This window comes from Python bivittatus, unplaced genomic scaffold, assembly GCF_059951505.1.
Source record: "Python bivittatus isolate LINGU-HERP-01145 unplaced genomic scaffold, Pbiv_v1 ctg000370_np1212, whole genome shotgun sequence".
NCBI lineage: Eukaryota > Metazoa > Chordata > Lepidosauria > Squamata > Pythonidae > Python > Python bivittatus.
Window position 1 is genome coordinate 4,023,880 of NW_028277062.1, and position 19,275 is coordinate 4,043,154.

General features: G+C 57.4%; 1 protein-coding gene and 2 non-coding genes across 3 annotated transcripts; 2 read left to right on the forward strand and 1 right to left on the reverse strand.

The window, feature by feature from the left end:
* Nucleotides 1-2,061: 2,061 nt before the first annotated feature.
* NAT16 (N-acetyltransferase 16 (putative)) lies at nucleotides 2,062-7,146 on the reverse strand. Its single transcript, XM_007440411.3, has 3 exons — nucleotides 6,932-7,146; nucleotides 4,288-4,512; nucleotides 2,062-2,994 (listed from the first exon to the last, which is right to left on the reverse strand). Exons 1-3 carry the CDS (start codon nucleotides 7,121-7,123, stop codon nucleotides 2,440-2,442), a joined length of 972 nt encoding a protein of 323 aa, XP_007440473.2. The 5' UTR covers nucleotides 7,124-7,146; the 3' UTR covers nucleotides 2,062-2,439.
* A 10,493-nt stretch (nucleotides 7,147-17,639) lies between these two features.
* On the forward strand, nucleotides 17,640-17,711 carry TRNAW-CCA (transfer RNA tryptophan (anticodon CCA)). Its single transcript has one exon. It is a non-coding gene; the product is annotated as a tRNA-Trp (tRNA).
* Nucleotides 17,712-18,282: 571 nt separating this feature from the next.
* Nucleotides 18,283-18,356, forward strand: TRNAT-AGU (transfer RNA threonine (anticodon AGU)). The gene has a single exon. It is a non-coding gene; the product is annotated as a tRNA-Thr (tRNA).
* The last annotated feature ends 919 nt before the right edge of the window (nucleotides 18,357-19,275 follow it).

Sequence of the window (19,275 nt, forward strand, 5' to 3'; positions counted from 1 at the left end):
GGCTTCTGACGGACGCTTGGGGACTTTCTCAACACTCTGACGGGGAAGACCTTTGAGGGCCTGATTCGCCACTGGCAACAAGCGGCGCCTTGAGCCCTTGGCGAAAGCGGTCCCGGATGGCCACTCTCTGCTGGCCAGCCCCAGGCAGCTCCCTGGTCTCAGAGGGCTTCTGGAGAGGAAGCCGCAGAAGCAACGCCTAGAACATAGGCACAGGAGGACAACCGGCATGCGCCCAGCTTCATCCCTGCCCCATGGCGGCAAGAGAAGCAAAACACGCCTACCTCTCCTCTCTTACTGCATCTGGGGGATGCTGCCCGGCGGCCTTGTTTGGGGGGGCTAGCCCTTTTTTGAGAAGGAGCCCGTGGCAGGCGCTTCCCCTCAGCCGTTGTGCCAGCAAAGTCACTCCCTGCCCCTGAGTCTGGCCCCACCTGACTCGCCAGTGCTCAGGGATTCTCTTTGGCTGGTTGCCTCGGCGGAAGTGGGCAGGGCGCTCTCTCGGATGTCCTCCTCTGCTGCAGCCGGGACCCTTGCCCCTCGCGGCTTCTTCGGGTGGCTGAGGGGGGCTATTTCCTCAGTCGGGGCGGTGGGCGGCATTTCTCTGCAGAAGGGGCTACTTGAAGGAACCTGTGGCGTGTCTCCGTTTCCCTGGAAGCCGAGCTCACTGCTCGGTCCCCAACCTTCCTCTCTCAGTTGGGGCTGCTGGAACGGTGGCAAACCACCCCGCACCGAGTGTCCCAGATGAAACAGCTTATCTGGATCCTTGCCAGGGTTCAGGCCCGGGCACGGGATGGCAACAGCTTTGGTTGCACCAGGGGACGGCCCTTGTCGGGATCTGCATGGGAATGGCACACCTGCCCTGTTCCTTTTAGGCCGCTCAGCAGCTTTCAGTGCCATCAACCTGGCATCCTTGGGGACTTACTCTGGGATTGGGGGCACCGCCCTGCAGGAGCTCCACTCCCCCCTCCAAGGCTGGTCCCAGCCAGGGTGACCGGAGGGGAGAGGCTGGCTTGGCGGCTCCTCCCGTGTGGGGTGCTGCAGGGCTGGTCCTCTCCCTGGCCTTGTTTAGCACCTACATGAAGCCACTGGGTGAGTTATAGGTCGTTCTGTGGTTCGATGTCATCAGTGTGCTGATGATGCCCAGCTTTGCATCTCTACCGCAGGCTGTGCTGCTGGGGCTGGATGGGAAAGAACAGGCTAAAACTGAGTTCTGGCAAGGAGGAGTTACTGCTTGTCCACCAGGGCGCTCGGGTGGCCCCAGCAGCATGTCTTGATGGGGAACCTCTGAAGATTTAGGGGTCCTCCTGGACTCACAGTCCCTGCTTGAGCAACAGGTGAAAAAGTGACCAATGAGGCCTCTGCCCGGCCCTGGCTGGTGTACCCGTTGTGGCCCTACGTGGGGTAAGAGGGCTTGCTACAGCGACCCATGCGCTCGGCACCACCCAGCTGGATTGTTCCTGCGCGCCGTGCATGGGTCTGCCTTTAAAGGTAACTCAGAAGCTTCAGCTGGCCCCAAATGCAGTGGCCTGTGTGTTGTCCAGCATTCACTGGTGGGAGCACATCGCGCCTATGGCACTGGCTTCCTGGCTTCCAGGTGCAACATGCTAACTTATAAAGCGTTTGCCTATAAAGCCCTCTATGGCGTGGCACCCGGGTGCCTTCTGCACCGTGTTCATTCACTGGAATCAGCCCAGCGTATTCAATCTTGCTGGTGGCTCCCCACTCTTGGAGGGCCCGGCAGGGGGTGGCGGGGGAGACACAGAGGTGCTGCTTTCCTGTAGCTGCACGGGTCCTCTGCGGTGGCCTTCCACCAGATGGGTTGGCCACCTTCTGGAAGCAGTTGAAGACAGAGCTGTTCTAGAGGGCTTTGGGACTTGACATCTGTTCTTTTTAATTCTTTTTAGATTTTCTGATTTGAACATCTCAGGTGTCATATGGTTTTAACTGGATGTTAACCATGGATATTGTAATCATTTTTGAACTCCTGTCAAGATGCCAAGCGTCCTGTGGGATTGCAGCGGGGGACAAATGAAATAAATATGAGTAAATAAATTGCATGGCCATCACCCAGAGGGCAAACTAGCAGGGCGGGAAGCGTCCCCAGAGCACTGAGTAGGAAGAGCAGTGAGCAAATCGAGGCTGAGGTTGTTTTGCTGCCCAAAGCTCTAAGGACCCAATTCGGAGCCTGCTGGCTGGGGAGGCCGCCCGTCCTACCCTTCCGCAGGGGCTGCCCCAGACTAGCTGCTCCCGAGAGGAAGACTGTGGCTGCAGGCCCTGACCCCCAGGGCCACCACGAGCTGGGCCCCTTCCCGGGGGCCGCCTCTCCTCTGCCACCCACGTCCTAGACTCTTGGTGGCCTGACAGTCCAGAAAGGCGAGGGAGGAGCCATGGCGAGACAAAGCAGGGCTCGGAAGGTGTGGCGTTTCGGGGGGGCTCTGCCCCTCAGATATCTGACTCCAGCAGGTACTGCTCAGTGTACCCCTTAGCCAGCTCCAGGCCCAGAGCCACTTGGCAGAAGGCGGCCATCTCCAGCCACAGGTGAGGCTCCAGGAACAGCTGGCACATGACGCTGCCCCGCAAGGCCGGCACCTGGAGGCGCAGGTGGTGGATCAGCTGGCTCTTGAGGTGGGCCAGGTTGCGGCCAAAGGCGTCGATGTTTAGGTAGTGCCAGTCTTTGCCCAGTGGGATGGAGAAGGGCTGGGTGCTCAGGGTGGCCACAGTGGGGTGGACCTTCTGATCTACCACCCAGCAGAGGCTCTTCTTCTGCAGGAGGCTGAGGTTGCTCTTGGTGGCCTTGAAGGGCTGCCAGTCCTGGATTATGGTCTGGTTGGGCAGGACTTCGCTCCGAAAGGCCTCCTTCAGAATGATCTCTGGCACCTCGTTCTCTGAGAGCAGCTCCGAAGGCTCTGGGCTGAAGCCGCCCTCTGCCAGCGCCAGCATAGCGGCATCCAACCGGGAGAGCAGCTCCTGGGCCTGAAAGCGCACCAGAAGGATCCCCTGGAAGTGGAGGAGGGTTTTTCAAGAGAACAGGAAGGGACAGCACCAGGCCCAGGTGGTGGCATTGCCTGCCCGAGGAGACCCCTGCGGCTGGGAGGAGACCAGGCCCTGCTTCCTCTGGCCACAGGTCCCATCCAGAACAGGCTGGGAGGGCTGCCTTTCTCTCCGAAGCAAGCCTGGTGGGGCTCGACCCCCAGTTGGCTTCTGTGCCTCCCGGCAGCTTAAGGGCAGGGGCTGCCGGGAGCCAGGCCTGCAGATGTGGTGAAGCGGGCGGGGAGGGGTTCCCAGGCAGCCCCTCTCCAGCAGAAGAGCAGCCCGCGTGAGAGCAGGCCGGCCACCTGGATGATCCCTGGGGTCTTTTCCAAGGTGAATGAGAAGAAGGGCGCGGAGAGAAATGGGCCCGACCATAAGAAGCAACCTAGCTGAGGCTTCAAGGCCTCCGCAGGAAAAGTGGCGGCCGAGGGAGCAGGCGGCGGCGGAGGCAGGCTTGGCCGGCAGCTGCAGCCACCCCCTCCTGAGCTGCGCTCGGTCCTGCATCCGGGGAGGGGTCCTGGGCTCAGCAGATGGGCACCTCCCCGCCCTGGGGCTCCTGTGAGACGCCGCCGAGGGACTTCCCTGCACTTCTGAGGCATCAAGAGGATTATGCCCATTTTAAGGGAAGTCCAAGCAGAACCAGCATTGTTCCTACAAAAGCAGCCACTGTACCCGTCACCTGAGGGGAATCTCCCATGGCCTCCCCTGCCCCGCACCCCAACTCAAGGTGACTGCAGTTGCTTCTGGATCTGTGACCCCGAAGGAGAGACTCGTAATAATCAGCAGGGATTCTATCAACTGCTCCCTGGACAGCTGTCCCCTCTGCTCCAGGGATGGCCCTCCTCCTCCTCCTCCTCCTCCTCCTCCTCCTCCTCCTCATTTATGGCCCAACAGAGATCTCAGCCTCCTCCCCAAATAGCTGAGGGGACCGGCAGCATCAGGTGGTGGGCTCTGCCATACACCCCATGGGCTTGTGAGCGTGCCAGCTGGCAGTGCCCCTGGGCCTGGGCTGAAGGGCTCAGTCCTGGGCTTTAGCTTCCTGGGCTGCCAAGGTCTTGAGCCCTGGGGTCAGGTCTGCGCTCCCAGGAGGAGGAGGAGGAGGAGGAGGAGGCAAGCAGGCTCTCTCCCTGGGGTCCGGAATCCACCCATCGTATGTCATGGGTAAACAGTGTGACTGGGGCAGGAACAGAGCCCCAAACTCCTTGGCATACCTTGTCCTGCCCCCCACCTCTGCCCCCCTTCAGAGCAAGGTTCCTTCACCTGTGTTGCAACGATGCGATACTTCCTCAAATCCTTGGGGCCCAGCTTGTCATCCCGGGTCAGGCGTGATACTTTGACTTCTGGGTGCTTCTCCTTCACCATGGCAGAGCAGAAGCGCTGCAAGATGCCAGCCACGCCTTTGCCACGCTCCCAGGGTGCCACACGCAGTCCCTCCACCAGCGCAGTCTCTCCCGCGTCAATGATGTAGACAGACTGGAGCCCAATCTGGGGGCAGATCAGTGGGGGCAGGAGGGGGGAGAGCAGAGAGTCAACTTTCAAGGAGTTGGATGGGCGGAGCAAGCGAGCATCACACCATCACAGCTGCCCCGGAGGGAGCCCTTTTTTCACCAGCAGAGCACCCGAAGCACAGAAGCACAGACAGACGTTTATTTCGTGACTGGAGGATTTGGGACCCGCAGCCCCATCACGCTCCTCCAAGGAAGCCCCTCAGGTTCCTTGATGGGGGCCTGAGCACCGCCCAGCACCTACATGAGTAATCCAGTGCAAACCAAACCGCAGCTTGCTCTGAAGAAGGGGAAGAAGGAAGTGTGAAGGGAGAAAGCTGGAGACTCAAAATTCGGTGAAATCTCAAGGGGGGGGGAAGTGGAGTTGGGGGCCATGAGGTGGCAGTGCCTCCTCCCTGCCAGAGGAGAGGGATGCATGGGAGGCAGCCTGTCGCTATCCATATGGGACCCTAGCAAGTGGGAATTTCGCGCCCAGCCCAGGGGATTCTTTCTACAAGGACAGGACCTCCACTGGGCCGCCAGTCGGAAGTCAGCTAGCCGCAGCAGGGGCCAAAGGGTCGATCACCTCCAGGCAGACGTGATACCAAACCCCCGCTATAAGAGTCTGGCAGGGTTCCCTCGTGGCCTCTGCAGTGGGGCGAGGTTAGGAAGGGAACTGGATGGACCCCCTGCCCCACCGCACCCAGCCAGGCCATGAAACCCCACGTCAAGTCCAAGGAAAGCTCTGAATTGTGGTGCAGGCCTCCTGTTCCAGGGGATTCAGAGCCGGTCCTCAGGACAGAGTGTGACATTGGAACCATCATCTGATTGTATCTGGTTACCCAAACTTCGGCCTAGGCTGTTTTTAAGTACATGGACTTCCTCATTCTCAAAAGCTCACAGGAATGGGGAACTCTGAGGGCAAAACACAGACCAATTCCAACACTGGAGGTTCAACCTTCTGCTTCAGATTCACTCCCCCCCCCCCCCGCACCCCTGCTGCACCCTTGCAAGGGAAATGCAAAGGAGAAAAGGGAGGAATGCAAAAGAGGAGGAGCATGATAATGACCCTCCTTCCCAGAAGGAGGCAGCGCCAAGGTGTCTCCTTCCGCAGAGGATGATACCAAAGAGAGGAAGGGACTCCTGAGACAGCAGCCATCAGAAGTGGGTCTTTCTTTCCCTGGATGAGATGCGACTGGCTTTGCTTTCTCCAAAGATGTAGGGAGCCACCTTCTCCCTCAGACCTCTGGCAGCCGTGCTCACCAGCAAGCCACCTCAAACAATCTTTCCCAGTTCTGCCTGGAGAAGCTGCCGGGTGGTGTTGTGGGGCACACCCACACCAGCCAAGTAGGAGGCATTGCCACTGAGATCCAGTTGCTTCTTCTGGCATGAATCAGGCAGAGATTGGCAGCCCATGAGGTACTTCCAGCCCCTCCGCCCCCCATGTCCTGGGCTGCGCTGGCTGGTCTCTGAGGAACGGCTGCAGCTGCGTCCTCAAACAAAGGTGCCGTGGATCCTTGCAAGCACCATGGCTGACTCCCCGATGGCCCTTTCTATTGAGGGATCTTCCTCCCCAGCTTCTGAACTGGCATCCAAGTGGCACTTGGTGGGTTCCTGCCTTAGCCTGGGTGGTCCTTCCCAAAGGCCTCTGGGGATCCCAGGCGTGGCACATTTACTGAAGTTAAGGTGAAAAGCCCCGACTTGACATTCAGAAACATTTTGAGTTTTTGTTTTCAGAAACGTCTCTTCTTCCATTCTGAAGAACACACATGACTGCAGGGCCAACCCAATCTGGGCTCCAGCAAAATGCCTTTTGAGGCAGTGCGTATTTAGAAACTATTTGTCAAATTCACAGCCTTTTATCCTTCCTCAACCTGACAAAAGTAATGGGGAACCATTATTGGATACAAAATATAATAGGAATGGGCAAAATCATTTGCTCCCCTTTTGCTCAGGAGCTGCCTCCCACAGGTTAATGTCCATTCTAGGGGCAGATCCCCCAAGCTCAGCTCTGCCTTCCACTACAGGGAGGTGCACCAACAGTTCTGCAAGCCCCTCTTAAGGGGAGTGGCAAAGCTGCAACCCCGGTGTAACTCCGACACTCTTGGAAACAGAAGGACGTGGCAATGCCCTTGAGCAAGGATGGGACAAAGCGCACCTGGAACCCCCCACCGGAGGCCGGGGGACTCTGGGCCGTTCTCTTCGACAGACAATAGTTGGGCAACCAAATGGCACAGGTCCTCTTCACTCAGAAAGAAGTACGGCCCCGATGGAGAGGCCCCTCCAGCCCTTCCCCCGGCCCTCCCGAGGCCCCTCCCTCCCAGGCAGCAAAGGCTCTCTCCCGCTGCCCGGCTTCACTTCCAGCCAGAGGTTTGGGGAAAAGAGGTGGCCGGCCAGCCCGGCTTCGCACAGGCCCTTACCACCATGCCGTTCTTCTTGGCCAGCACGACGGTGCGGTTCGGCTCATGGATCCAGGCATGGTAGCGGCTTGGGAGGTAGTCGAGGCCCCCGTAGATGCCCTGGGAGATGGCCAGGATCTCCTCAAAATCTTTTTCTGTGGCCACAGTGAACTCCAGCTGCGAGTCGGCTGCACTGGGGCCTTCCAGTTTCATGGCTGGCACAGGAAACTGCTGCTGCAGGGACACGAACTGCATGAAAACCACCAGGGAGGGTCACAGGATGGGAGCCATGGGGGTGGCCCAAGCTCCTGAGCCCTCTGGCAAGCCACCTATTAGCCTCCTGTAGGGCGCAGGAGACATAAGCATGTGACAGTGCTGCTGTGTGGGGTGGAGGATGAGGGGTGGACAGGGACCCCTTGCCAACCAAGAGGACTTGGGGATGGACGTAAGCCCAGCCAGAGGAGATGCTCCCGTGATCACGCGAGCCATGTGATCTGCCCAGCCGGCCCTTCCTGCTTTCCTGAGACTTCAGCAGAAGCCCTGCCTGGCATCCCAGAAACCAGGAGTTGGACATGGTTGTTGGGCAGGCGCACCCGGGCTTTGGAGCCCGCTTCTCTGGGGCATCTGCTCAACTCCTGGCCCCCCGGCCCACGTACTATCCCTGTCCTGCTGGTGCTCTGAAAAATCATTCTGGCTCAGAGGCTGGCGTGGGTGGGTCAGCCTGTAGCCCCTTCTCTTGGTCGCTTCGATTTGTGGCAGCAGCAGCAGAAGCAGCAATAGCAACGACACTAATTCCACTGTTAAGCCTGGATTTCAGGACTCGGTTAGACATCAGGAAATCTGGTAGCCTGCATTTGCCCCATGCAGTAGTGAAGGCAGATGAGGAATGCCGCAAGAGCAACAAGCAGTTGAAGAAGAAAAAAGGGGCAGCCTGAATTTGCTAATGGTAGCCAAGAAGGTATTCTGAATGACTTAATGAGGGAAGGGGTACTGGAAAGCAGTGAAACCAAGGATGTATGTAAGAATGAGCAGCTGACGATGAGAAGGCGCAGCTGGCGAAGCAGGCGTTCCACGGCCAGTACTTCAACAACATCCAAGGAAAGGTCAGTAATGAAAGAAATATGGCAGTGGTTAAAAAAGAGTCACGAAAGAAGAAATGGAAGGGCTCGTTTTAGTGGCTCAAGAACAGTCCCTACAGACAAATGTGAGAAATTGAGGAAACTCAGCCTGTAGTAAATGCTGGTTATGCAAAGAACGGGGGAGACTGTTGAACTCCTGGCACGCAGGTGTCAGCGCAGACCGAGCATTTGGAAAGACACGATAAAGTGGCCACCTCAGTTCACTGGAATCTTAAGATGATAACTTACCAGCAACAAAGAATTCGTTAAAAAAGTGGTGAGAACAAAAAGTTTAAATCCTATGGGACTTCCAAATGCAAACTGAGAAACAATAGTCAAAAGTACCAAAGCCGGTTGGAACAATCAAGTAGATTGGGTGCAAACGACAATACTTGTCTGCTTATTTATTACTGTGTTTGTACAATAACTCACTGGTTGGTTTACAAACTAATGATTAAAACCACCAAGTACAGAATGATAATAAAATGTGTATTTCCCCTTTGGTTAATCACTTCAGGGGTTACTTTGAGCAACACAGGATGAAAAGTTTTAAAATATCTAACTAAACTGCTAACAGAGTAGGTTATTATCATTAAAGATAAACTTTGTGTGCCCTTAATTGTCAGGGAAAGAATTAATGCATTTTGCAAGCAGCAAGGAACAAGATGCAAAAGTGCGTTTTAAAAGAACTAACCACAAGATTTTAACTGATAGTGCCTGTTTTGCAAATCACTCCTTCTCAAAACAGAAACATCTCTGTAAGCCAAGGAGCTTTTGGGCAACTTTGCATTGAACTGATACCCTACAACCGTGGACCTAGAGAGCCAGCGTGGGCCCCAGTAGGCCCTTGAAGCCTTGTCCTAGGCAGCCCCAGGAGGGCTGGACAGACGGGTAAGCAATTGCCCACAAAAAAGTGGTCTGCTCAAAAGCCCCCCCCCCAGCTCCCCAGGATAAGCAGCACCCCAGCCTCCCAGAGACGCTTTTCCTTAATTCCTGCATAAACGGGGCATTTATAAATAAGCAGGTCAAGACAGCTCTCCTCCTCCAGACAGGATCAGGCATGGAGTGGTTGCCTTGGTTCAAAGGCGGCAGGATTGGGTTAAATCAATTTAGGAGCAAGCAGCATGGCCCTTGTTTTGCAAGCCTCAGCTATATTTGGCATACCACCTTTGTTGAGTGGTGGGCCCTGCTTTGTCCTGAGCAGGGAACCGGCCCAGAAGAACCTCAGAGCCCCCCCAACTAGGATTCTGAGGGAGACAAGGCCACGCTGTAGGATCCGGAGAAGCAAAAAGCCAGTGGCCTAAAATCGGCATTTCGGAGATTCCCTGCATCCCTGCAGCTCCTCATCCGTCATATGAGGATCCGGCTAAATCCAGAGGCCTTGAATTATGGGGCTGGGGAGGAAACCAAATGGCTGGCTCAGAAGGAAGGAGGTTGACAGCATTACCCAACGCCTGAGTCTCCATTTAGCCCTTGCCTTGTTTACAGCACTCAGGTGCGGCTCCGTGGAAGCAGCATGCGACACAGGAGGGGGCACCCTGCTTCATCCCTCCCCGTTGCCATGGTCCCCCCAACTGTAACCCGAAGCTGGGTGATGGGGGAGGAAGTGGTCCACACTATGTGGGCCAAAAGAGAAATGTGAGTTAAAATAGGTAAGGAATGAAAGAGACAACACCTAGCTGCTTCGAATGAATTCAGTTTTCTGAGAGCAGATGGATTACCTCCTGGGGTGCTATGGGACCTGGTGGATTGATCTCAGAACCTCTGACTGTAATCTTTCAGAACTCCTGGAGCACAGGAGAAGTTTGGAGATGAGTTAATGATGTTCCAATCTTTCAAAAAGGGAAAAAGTGGACCCAGAAAACTACAGATCAAACAGCTTGACATCGGCACCTGGGAAAATCCTAGAAAAGATCATCAGTGGGTTTGCAAGCATTTAGAAAGGAAGGAGGCGGTTACCTGCATGGCTCTATTAAAAATAGGTCATGCCAGGCAAATCATATTGCTTTTCTTGATTAGAGGAATGCTGTGGCTGAACACCCTCTCCTCCTTTAGCGACCACAATCCATTCCCTAAATCGGAAGCGAAATGGTTGCTAAGCCAACGCATGAGAGAGAGAGAGAGAGAGAGAGATGCTGCAAAGATTGCTGGTTGCTGCCATCTCGTTAGATAAAGTTCTCTTGTGCAGCTATGTCAGTGTTACTCTCACTCCAGTGTGCGTTGCTGTCAGATGCAAAAATTTGGTCATAAGTGTGCACATTGGTCGGAAGATGATTTTTTAAAATTACCATTGTATTTATGAATGGTTGCTAAACAAGGTAGCCACTAAACAAGGACTGGCTGTAGTGTATTTAGTCTTTAGTAATACATTTGAAAAGTTGACCATAGCCTTATTCTTGACAAAATGAAACAATCTGGGATGGATGGTCCCACTACCAGGTGGAAACAGAGTTGGCTGAACACTGTGGCTGGTCCCACATGGAGGGAGGGGTGCAGTGGGGAGCCCCACGGCTCCATCCTGGGGCCAGAACTCTTCAACATCTTCATAAACGGCTTAGATGGGGGACGGAAGGGACGTTCATCAAATCTGCAGGTGACACAAAAGCAAAGGGGCGGGGGAGGAGATTGTTTCCACCTCAAAAAAGAGGCTCCAGGTTCAAAAGGATCCTGATAGACCTGAACCCTGGGCCCGATCCAACAAATCGTTGTTCAGTGGTGAGAAATGCAAGATTCTGCACTTAGGCAGGAAAAAACAGACGCGCAGGTACAAGACAGATGGTACCTGGCTCAGTGGTAGTACTTATGAGAAGAATCCGGGTGCCTTGGTGGAACACAGATTAATCATGAGCCTGGAATGTGCTGCTGCTGCCAAAAGACCCAAGGCAATCTTCAGCCGCATTGACAGATATGCAATGTCCAGATCCTGGGAAGAGATAGTCCAGCTCTACACTGCATTGGTCGGACCGGACCTGGCATGGTGGGTCCAGTTCTGGTCACCTCAGTACAAGAAGGACACTGAGGAACTGGAGAGAGGGCAAGAGGAGCGCCCGAGAGGGGGATGGGCTCAGAGGCTGAGTCCTACAAAGTTCAGATAAAGGACCTGGATGCTTTTGGCCTAAAGAGGAGAAGGAACACGAGCGCCATCTTCCAATCCTTGAAGGGCTGTCCCAGGGAGGAGGGGATGGATTTGTTTTCCAAAGGGCCTGGGGCGGGGGGCAAGAACCAATGGGTGAAACCTTAACAGAGAGAGAGCCAGACTTGAAATAAAGAGGAATTTCCTGACCTTGAGAGCTATTAAACAGTCCATCAGTTCCCCTCCTTCTGAATCCTTTTAACAATGCAAATCTTTGCATTGGTGGGAGGCAGCAACATCAGTCAAGGTGGCCCAGGGGCACCATATACCCTTGAGCCAGCACTACTGGGGAGGCTCTGGAGGCTAAGAAGATCCATGCGCTCTGCCTATGCTCCCTTCACTGTCGCTCCTTCCCCCCCACCTCCCTTCCTCACAGCAACCGGCAGTTACAAGACATTCAACAGCCGGCCTGCTTCCTTGGTGGGTGCTCTGCAACTGTCTCCATTGCATGTGGGTTGAAAGTTGGCCCCTGGCATCATTGAGGGGTTGAGCCACAGGGAGACTAATCAGGGCAGTCAGTTTTCAGATTTAGCCCATGGAAAGAGGGGAGGGCCGCAGGCTAGGGAAACAAAAGGCTTTATTTTTACATCTACTTAAAATGGGAAAATTCTTCCCTCCAGATTTGCTTTTGCCCCCCGCCCCCTCCCACCCCTTTCCCCTTTCTGCTTCAGACTATGGATCTTGGGCAAATCAACCGAGATGTGGAGCTGCTTGGGGGCAATCTGATGCCACTTAAGGCTACTGTCACCTTGGAGAGGGAATTTGAGCACTTCTAGAGTCACAAAAGAGGAGGGCAGGTAAGGAAAAGGGAGTAAAGGCTGGACCGAATGAGGCCACTGGAGCCAGCCCTTCTCTGCTTGCCTCTGCATCGCATTTCGCTGGGCAATGGCCATTAATGTTTCACAGGAGGGAAGGATGCCCTTTTCGGCTCTTGAACAGAAAACCAGCCGGAAACACAAGAGGCCAAGATTTTCCATCTCAGCTTCAGTCCGTGCACCAGCCAATCTACAGTTGTGGCCCCAGGGAGGAGCCCCACTTCTCTTTCACAAACGCGGACCCATTCTGAATGGCCAGGTCAAGAGTGGTCTGCTCTTGTGGCTGCCTTATCCTCCTAGCCTGTGGAAGAGATGGGCAGCCTCCTGCCTGGCAGAGAAAAGTGCCAGCCTCTGAGAAGACCAGCCCCCGCAGCTTCCTTTGAGAAGGATCCCTTCTGGGTGGGATGGCAAGCCTTTGGGAGTGGGGGAGACACCATGGGGCTTCAGGGCAGATCCAGAGGCTTCCTGTCCCCACCAGTGGCCTGTAGACGATGTGGGCAGCAAGAGGAAGCAAAGGCAGAGCTGAGAGGGGCCACCAATGGGAAGAGCATCTTTTATGCTGAAGAGTTGCTCCGTTCCTCCCCGCCTCCTGCCTGGGCCGTTGCGAGTCCTGCATGGCCAGGAAAGAACCAAAGCGTGATCGCTTTAGAAACAAGGAGAGGGCCAATAGCAACCAGAGAGGCTGCATTCTGGGTCAGAGGAGGTGCCTAATGGGGTGGGAGAGGGTCAGGGTCAGAGTGGTTAAGCACCCATTCCCCAGGGCACCGGTGGGAGTTTCTGGGGGCTGGGGAAGCAGAAGACGTGGGCAGGGTCCTTTTGCCCAGGGGTCCCTTTCCTCCCAGCAGCTCCACCACCCTTTCCGGTCCTTCCCCTTCCGCTCTGTTGAGGCCCTTTTCTGAAAGGCCTTTTGTGACCCAGATGGCTGCCAGAAGGCATGGGGAAGAGAGTTTAAAGATTCCCAGAAAGATTCCAACCAACTTCTGCCCAAGAAGGGGCAAAGCAATGGGAAATCAGCCCCCAGAGCTCCGTGAGCACTGCCAGAGGCTCTGTGCCTCAGAGAGGGCGCTCTGGGCTGGAGAGAAGCCCCCAGAGTGCAGAAGGGGGAAAAGAGCTCCCGAGACCCCTGGGAGGTTCTAGCCATGGTGTGGACCGTCAGGAAGGAAACTGGGGGAGGGGATGAGAGCAGACTTTGGGAGGGCTTCCATCTTCCTTTTGACAGCTGTCAGAGCTGCAAAGTTCCCTCCCGCCATTCATGGTTCATCTTTCAACCCTGAATGGCCTGGACAGCACTGGTTCAGCAGCTACCCAAAAACCCCCACCCCACCCCACCCTTCTGCTTCACATGTTGAAAGAAAAAGGCCACAGCAAAGTTGAATCTTGTTTTAGGATGATGATGATGACGACGATGATGATGGATGACACTAGTGGTGGGAGGGGGAGCAGGAGGCAAGGCAGATCCACAATACACAGTGTGCCCTGGGGAACTCACAGCCTCATGATCTAGATGAAGCAAGGATATCCATCCTCACAACCAGTCAGACCCAGGGAAGCTGTGATAGTCAAGGATTTGGCAAAAATCCTTTTTTGTTAACCACACAGCCACCACCCCAAATCAATATAAGGAACCAAGGGCAGGTGGGTGTCTTGCTGTCGGACAGACCCATGAAGTCCCTGCCTGGAGAGGGTGGAGCAAAATGCCAGTATGGAATCAGGAGGTCCACCGGGTGGGCTGGGTAGGACCTGCCTGGCAGAGGATGGACACCAACCAAAGCACCCCCTTCCCACCCCAGAGCGGGGACAAGGCCAGTCAGCCCAGTGCCTTTGGTGTGACCTCTGCCCTCCTGTTTTCCCACCACTTTCTCCTGGTGGCAGGAGCCCCTCAATCGCAGCTGTCAAGACTGGAATGGAAATTAAGGCTCAGGTTCGGTTCCCCCCACTTGGACTGGGAGAAGAGGCCCAGAAAATCCCTAAAGCCTGACTGACAAAATCGGGGTGGTTGGGGGCGTACAGTGCTCTCCCTGCCCCCATTTCCCGCATTCTCTCTCTCTCTCTCTCCCTCACACACACACACAACCGCCTCCAGAGCCCTGTTCTTGCTGGTCACGTGAGGAGCCCTATAAACAGAAGAGGCAGAAGGGGGGAGGGGGCAACTCTCATCCCTTCTTTGGGGAAACCTGCAGGGTGGGGCTGGGAGCCAAGGCGACCCCCGGACCAGACACCGCTCCAGGCTCCAGCCCTCAACCCTGCCCGGCGAAGTCTTCTGCCCGGCTCTTTGCAGGAGAATGAGCCCTGCGGGGAGGGGGCCGGGCGGAAACGAGTCCCCCCTTTCCCCGGAAAGCTGACGGGCAGTGGACGGGAGGCGAGGAGAAAGCCAGCGGCGAGAGCTCCCCCCCCACCCCCGGGCCTTTCTCGGCTGGGGAAGAGCTGCCGGCCGCAAGCGAACGCCGGCCCCGGCGGCAGAAAAAGAGTCTGCTCAGAGCAGGGAGCGGGACGCTGGCCACCCCAGCCCCTCACGCCGAATCCCCCAAGCAGCCTCGCAGCGCCCCCCCCCCCCACGCGGATTCCGGCAGGCCGATGCAGGGGAGGCGTCGCCAGTACCTGCTGGAGCCCAGAAGCGAGCGAGCGACGAGCGGGCACTGCACCTGCCGGGAATCTCTGGCGCCGCGGCCTCGCCTCAGCCGCTCGCGCGTCGGTCGGTCCCTTTTCTAGGTTGCGCGCCTGAAGACCTTCTCGTCCCCCCACCCCCGTAAGGATGGAGACAAGCTCCCCGCATATCCCTATGCCCCGCCCAGGAACGGCGGGGGGGGCGCCTACTCCCCCCTCTCGCGCGTGCTTTCACGTCAGCATTGGGGGAGGAGAGGGCGCAAGAGGAGAGCGTGGGAGGTCGGATGAGGAAGATGCTTCCCCAGCACCCGCAGGTGCTCGGGCACGCGCTGGGTTCAAAGCTCCGGAGGGAGCGCGGGATCCCGCACAGGGCTGGAGCGCGTGCTGCATCCCGCTCTGCCAGAGCCAGGGGCACCACGTGCCTGGCCGTCCTGGCTCCAGCGAGCCTACCTGGGCTAGGACACTCGGTCGGTCCGTCCTTCTCCTCCCGGCCCCGAAAGAGCCGGAAGTTCGCGGAACGGAGGCAACCCTAGATAGCCTCCTGACTGATGACTGTGATCCGGCGCCGGGTGCAAGGATGGGGGAACCGGCCGGGTCTGCGCTCTGAGCCGAGCCCCCAGCAGGAGCCTGGAGAACCTGAGTGGAAGGAGCATCACTGCGGGCCAAAGAAGGTGCATCTTCACAGAGCACCCAAATGTAGCCACACATCTTTAAAGGGTGGGTGGGTGTGGAGCAACATTTGGGTTGGTTTCTTTGTTTGTTTATTATTATTACAATTTTGCCAATTAGTCTGGGTGGCTTACAGATGGTTAAAACAAGTAATAAGAATCAAACCCACAGTAAAAAATGGGAAGTGCAAATTCCAAGTTAAGCTAAAGAAGAAGAAAGCCAGTCAGTTTCAACAATATGATCTTGAATACCCAGCATTTTCAAAGAGAACATCAGGAATCACTTTGAACTCCTGAATCTCATTGATAGAGAACCAGAGGAATTATGGAATGAACTCAGATAAGTCTAAGTCGTTATGGATGAATATGAAAAGAGACCACCAAAAATGAAGAAAGAGAAGAAAGCAAACTGGATGTCACGACAAACTGTGGAAAATGTCAGGAAGAGAAGAGAAGCCAAAGACAAGAAAGACACGAATCTCAGAAAGGAACAAAGAGTTTCGGGAAGCCATTTGAAGAGACAAGAAACAGTATTACAGCAACATCTGTAAAGACACTGAAGGTGGAAACAGACATAGAAAAACAAGAAAAGTCTTTCAGAGGACCTCTGAACCCAGAAGGAGGCTCTAAGCTCGAACTGGTATGCTAAAGGAACTGATTCAGAGGAGATCACGGGAAGATGGAAAGAGTATACTGAAATAGTGTACAACAGCAGTGCCAACATCCAGGATACCTTTGAAGATATTCCCTACTTACAAGAACCTCTAGTAGTAGGTGAAGTTAGATCAGCATGCCGGTCATTACCCAGTCGGAAGGCTACAGAAGCTGGCTACAGAAACTCACAGAAGTATGGCAAGCAAGAGAAGAAGAATCAGTAAAAGTTCTAACCAAGTTAGGCCAACAAATGTGGAGACAGACACAGGGGCCACCTGTGTCTGTACAAGAGGTACACCCGGAGCTCTCGCCAGCAGCCTGCTTGCCCACCTTGTCCCATGTCACAGCCATGTGAAGTCCTCGCTTAACGACCCACGTGGTCCTTTTTGGAATATCAAAAATAAGTCACTATATGCTTCACTGATTGTACAGTAGATGTTATGGATGCGGTCTAAAGAGGGAGCACAGCACTGAGAGGAGCCACGTTTATTGCAACAATCTTGCTGGGTGCTTGCTTTACAAGAAAGAGGGACCCCGAACAACTGAAAAGCAAACATTTTTATGGAAGTTGAGGGGTACAAGGTGGGGATCCTAGGAATCTGGCTGACTGGCTACTTTTGGGGAAGCTGGGGTTAGGCAAAACGGTGGCGATGGGTGCAGTGCAAGCAATGATCAAGTTGAAGGACCTGAAAGACCAAGTTAGGGACAGATCACCATGGAGAAAATCTATCTATGTGGTCTCTAAGAGCTGATAATGACTTGAGGGCATGTAATCGGTCAATCGATCAAAAATTGCCCACACCATGTCATCTATCTGGACGGGCTGTAGCTTTCCAGGGAAACCACATGGAGAGCATTACAATAATCCACGCTTGCGTGACTAAGGGGGCAGTGGCTGGGTTGCGGATCGGTGCCTCCAATATGCAGGAGAAGGCCCTTGGGGCCAGCTCCTCTTTGAAGGGCCCCCAGAGGCCTCAGCTTCGCGGTTGGGGAAACAAACTGCTGCACCAGGAGGGGCCTTGCTCTGCTTCCGGCTGGCGGGGACTGGGACAAGCCCTTCTCCTCAGGGCCATTAGGCAGCCAGTTAACAGGCAGGGACTATTAACTCCCATGGAGACCCCGACGGGGCGGAATCGACACGGACTCCTCCGTGGTTGAAGCTAGGCCCCACCCCCGCCCTGCCCGAAACCACGGACTCCGCCCCATAGGTTCAGAAGCCCCTCTGCAGACCCCCGGCAGCTTGATGGGCGGAGGCGGTTTCTCCGCTGGCACGGAGGGGCGGGGTCCCAAGGCAGGGAAGCGCGTCCGCTTCACGGGGTGTGCCCGGCCCTCCGGGAGCCAAACTGGGCGACTGCCCCCTTGGAGTGGGGGGGGCGCCCAAAGCGGCTGCCGGCTCCGCTTCACGAACCGGGGCAGCCAAGCGGCCGCCGAGTGCCCCCGCTGGGCCTGCCTGCGGTGCACTGTGAGCTCCTCGCGAGCACGCTGGGGAGCCCGCGCCGAGCGCCCGGCGCCCCATCCTTCCCCGCGTCGGAGCGACAGGCAGCGAAGGGCCCGGCCAGCTGCGCCTCGGGGCAGCCTCCCCCGAGCGCGCCCCTCCGCCAGCCCCGCGGAAGGCGCCTGGCGAGACGCGTCCCGAGCCGGGCCAGCCGCTCTCCCCGCGCCCGCGCCCCCGTCGGGCGAGCCGGACTCCCTCTGCCTCGAGGTGCACATGCGAGCGGCCGGCGGAGCCCCGCCGTCGACCTCGTGGCGCAACGGGAGCGCGTCTGACTCCAGATCAGAAGGCTGCGTGTTCGAATCACGTCGGGGTCAGCGGCTGTCCTTTTCCTTCGGGCTCGCTGCTTTTCTGCGCCGGGCGGGGACAAGCCGAGCCCCGCTCCCTCCGGGCCGCTCGCCGCCCCGGCCCGCGCCCCTCCCAGCGCCACCCCCTCGCCCGGTCCTCCGTGGGAAAGACGGGGCGGGCGGCTCCGCGCGATCCGGGACGCCCCGCTGCCCTCCCGCCGCCGCCGCCGCCGCCCCAACCCAACTTCGGATCACGAAGCCGAAGCGTTGGACTGGCGCCCGCCCGGGGCAGGTGCTGCCGCTCTGGGCGTGGCCCTGCCCGGCGGAGCGCTGGTGGGAGTGGACGGTCGGCTCCGTCTGGGGATCCTCCCCGCCCCGCTCACGGCCCGCGCCCGCCGCCCTTGCAGCCCTGCAGCGGCCCCCGGCCCCCTCTTCCGCCGTCTGCTGCTCGCCCGGTCCGCCTCCTGGTTTTGGAAACTCCGCTCCAGGATTGGTCCGTCACCGTCCCTTCCTGCGGCGCAACTCCTGGCCGGGTGTTGCGACACGCTCCGCGCCCGCTTGCACTGAACAGCCCCGGCGGCCTCGGGAAGAGCCGACGGGTGGCGCCGTGGCTTAGTTGGTTAAAGCGCCTGTCTAGTAAACAGGAGATCCTGGGTTCGAATCCCAGCGGTGCCTGGCGGTCGGCCCCCCTTTTGCCAGCCCGGCTCCCCATTTTGCGTGCGGAGCAGGGGCGCGGCGTTCGCTGCCGGGGAGCCAGACTTGCTCTGCGAAGCTGCGGGAGCGCTCGGGAACAGCCACCCAACCGGGGCCCCGCGCGGCCTGCCCCACGTGCTGGAGCGCCGTACTGCGGAAACCAGCGCCCGCCCGCCCGCCCTCTCTCTTACAGGGCACCCCTGGAGGACGGGCCATTTCCAGTTTCCGACTCCCCCTTGGATGTTACCCTTTCCCTGCCGGTGAGAAAAAGCCCGCCTGAGCTTGGTTGGCTGGCTTTAAAGCGCAGGGGACGCTCGGTCCCCCCGAGCAGGCCCTGCTGCCCTCCCCTGCCCCCCCGGCCGGCACCCTGGATGAGCACCGCGGAGCAGAGGGCCAGAGCCGCCCGCCCACAAAACCCAGCCGGGGCCGGCAGCCAGAAAAGCGCTGGGGTTGGGTCGCAGGCACACGAGGCCCGGGTTCAACCAGCAGAGAAGCCGCGCGGCGAGCAGCGCCGGTCCTGCATAGCCCCTTTGCAGCACACCCGGGGGGCCACACGGGCTGGGCTGGGCTGGGCGAGCCGAGGGCGGCTTCCGTGGCGGGTCCCAGGGAAGACCCCCGACGCCCCCCGCTGCCATCCAGGGGCCATCTAGAGGGGGCGCGTGGCAGGCGGAGCCCCTCCGGCGAGTCAGGCCACGAGGGGGGAGGTTTGCCGATCCCCACCCCACCCCCTGCCGCCTCCCCCCCGGGTGTCCGGGGGCACTGGTCCCTTGACCTGGGGCGGTGGCTGCCTGTGGGGAAACACTTGGGATGCGGCCAGGCGAACATGCACCCTGCCCACCCCTCCCCAAATCGCCAGGAGTCTCTGGCTAGCAAAGTCTCCAGCCCACAGGAGGGGCGTCTT

Bases quoted from the DNA above. Each gene is read 5' to 3' on its own strand.
- NAT16 (XM_007440411.3), bottom strand. From the start codon at position 7,123: ATGAAACTGGAAGGCCCCAGTGCAGCCGACTCGCAGCTGGAGTTCACT. The intron at 4,513-6,931 runs GTAAGGGCCTGT...ATCTGCCCCCAG, and splicing joins CCAAGAAGAACGGCATGGTG to ATTGGGCTCCAGTCTGTCTA. The intron at 2,995-4,287 runs GTGAAGGAACCT...CTCCACTTCCAG, and splicing joins ATCGCATCGTTGCAACACAG to GGGATCCTTCTGGTGCGCTT.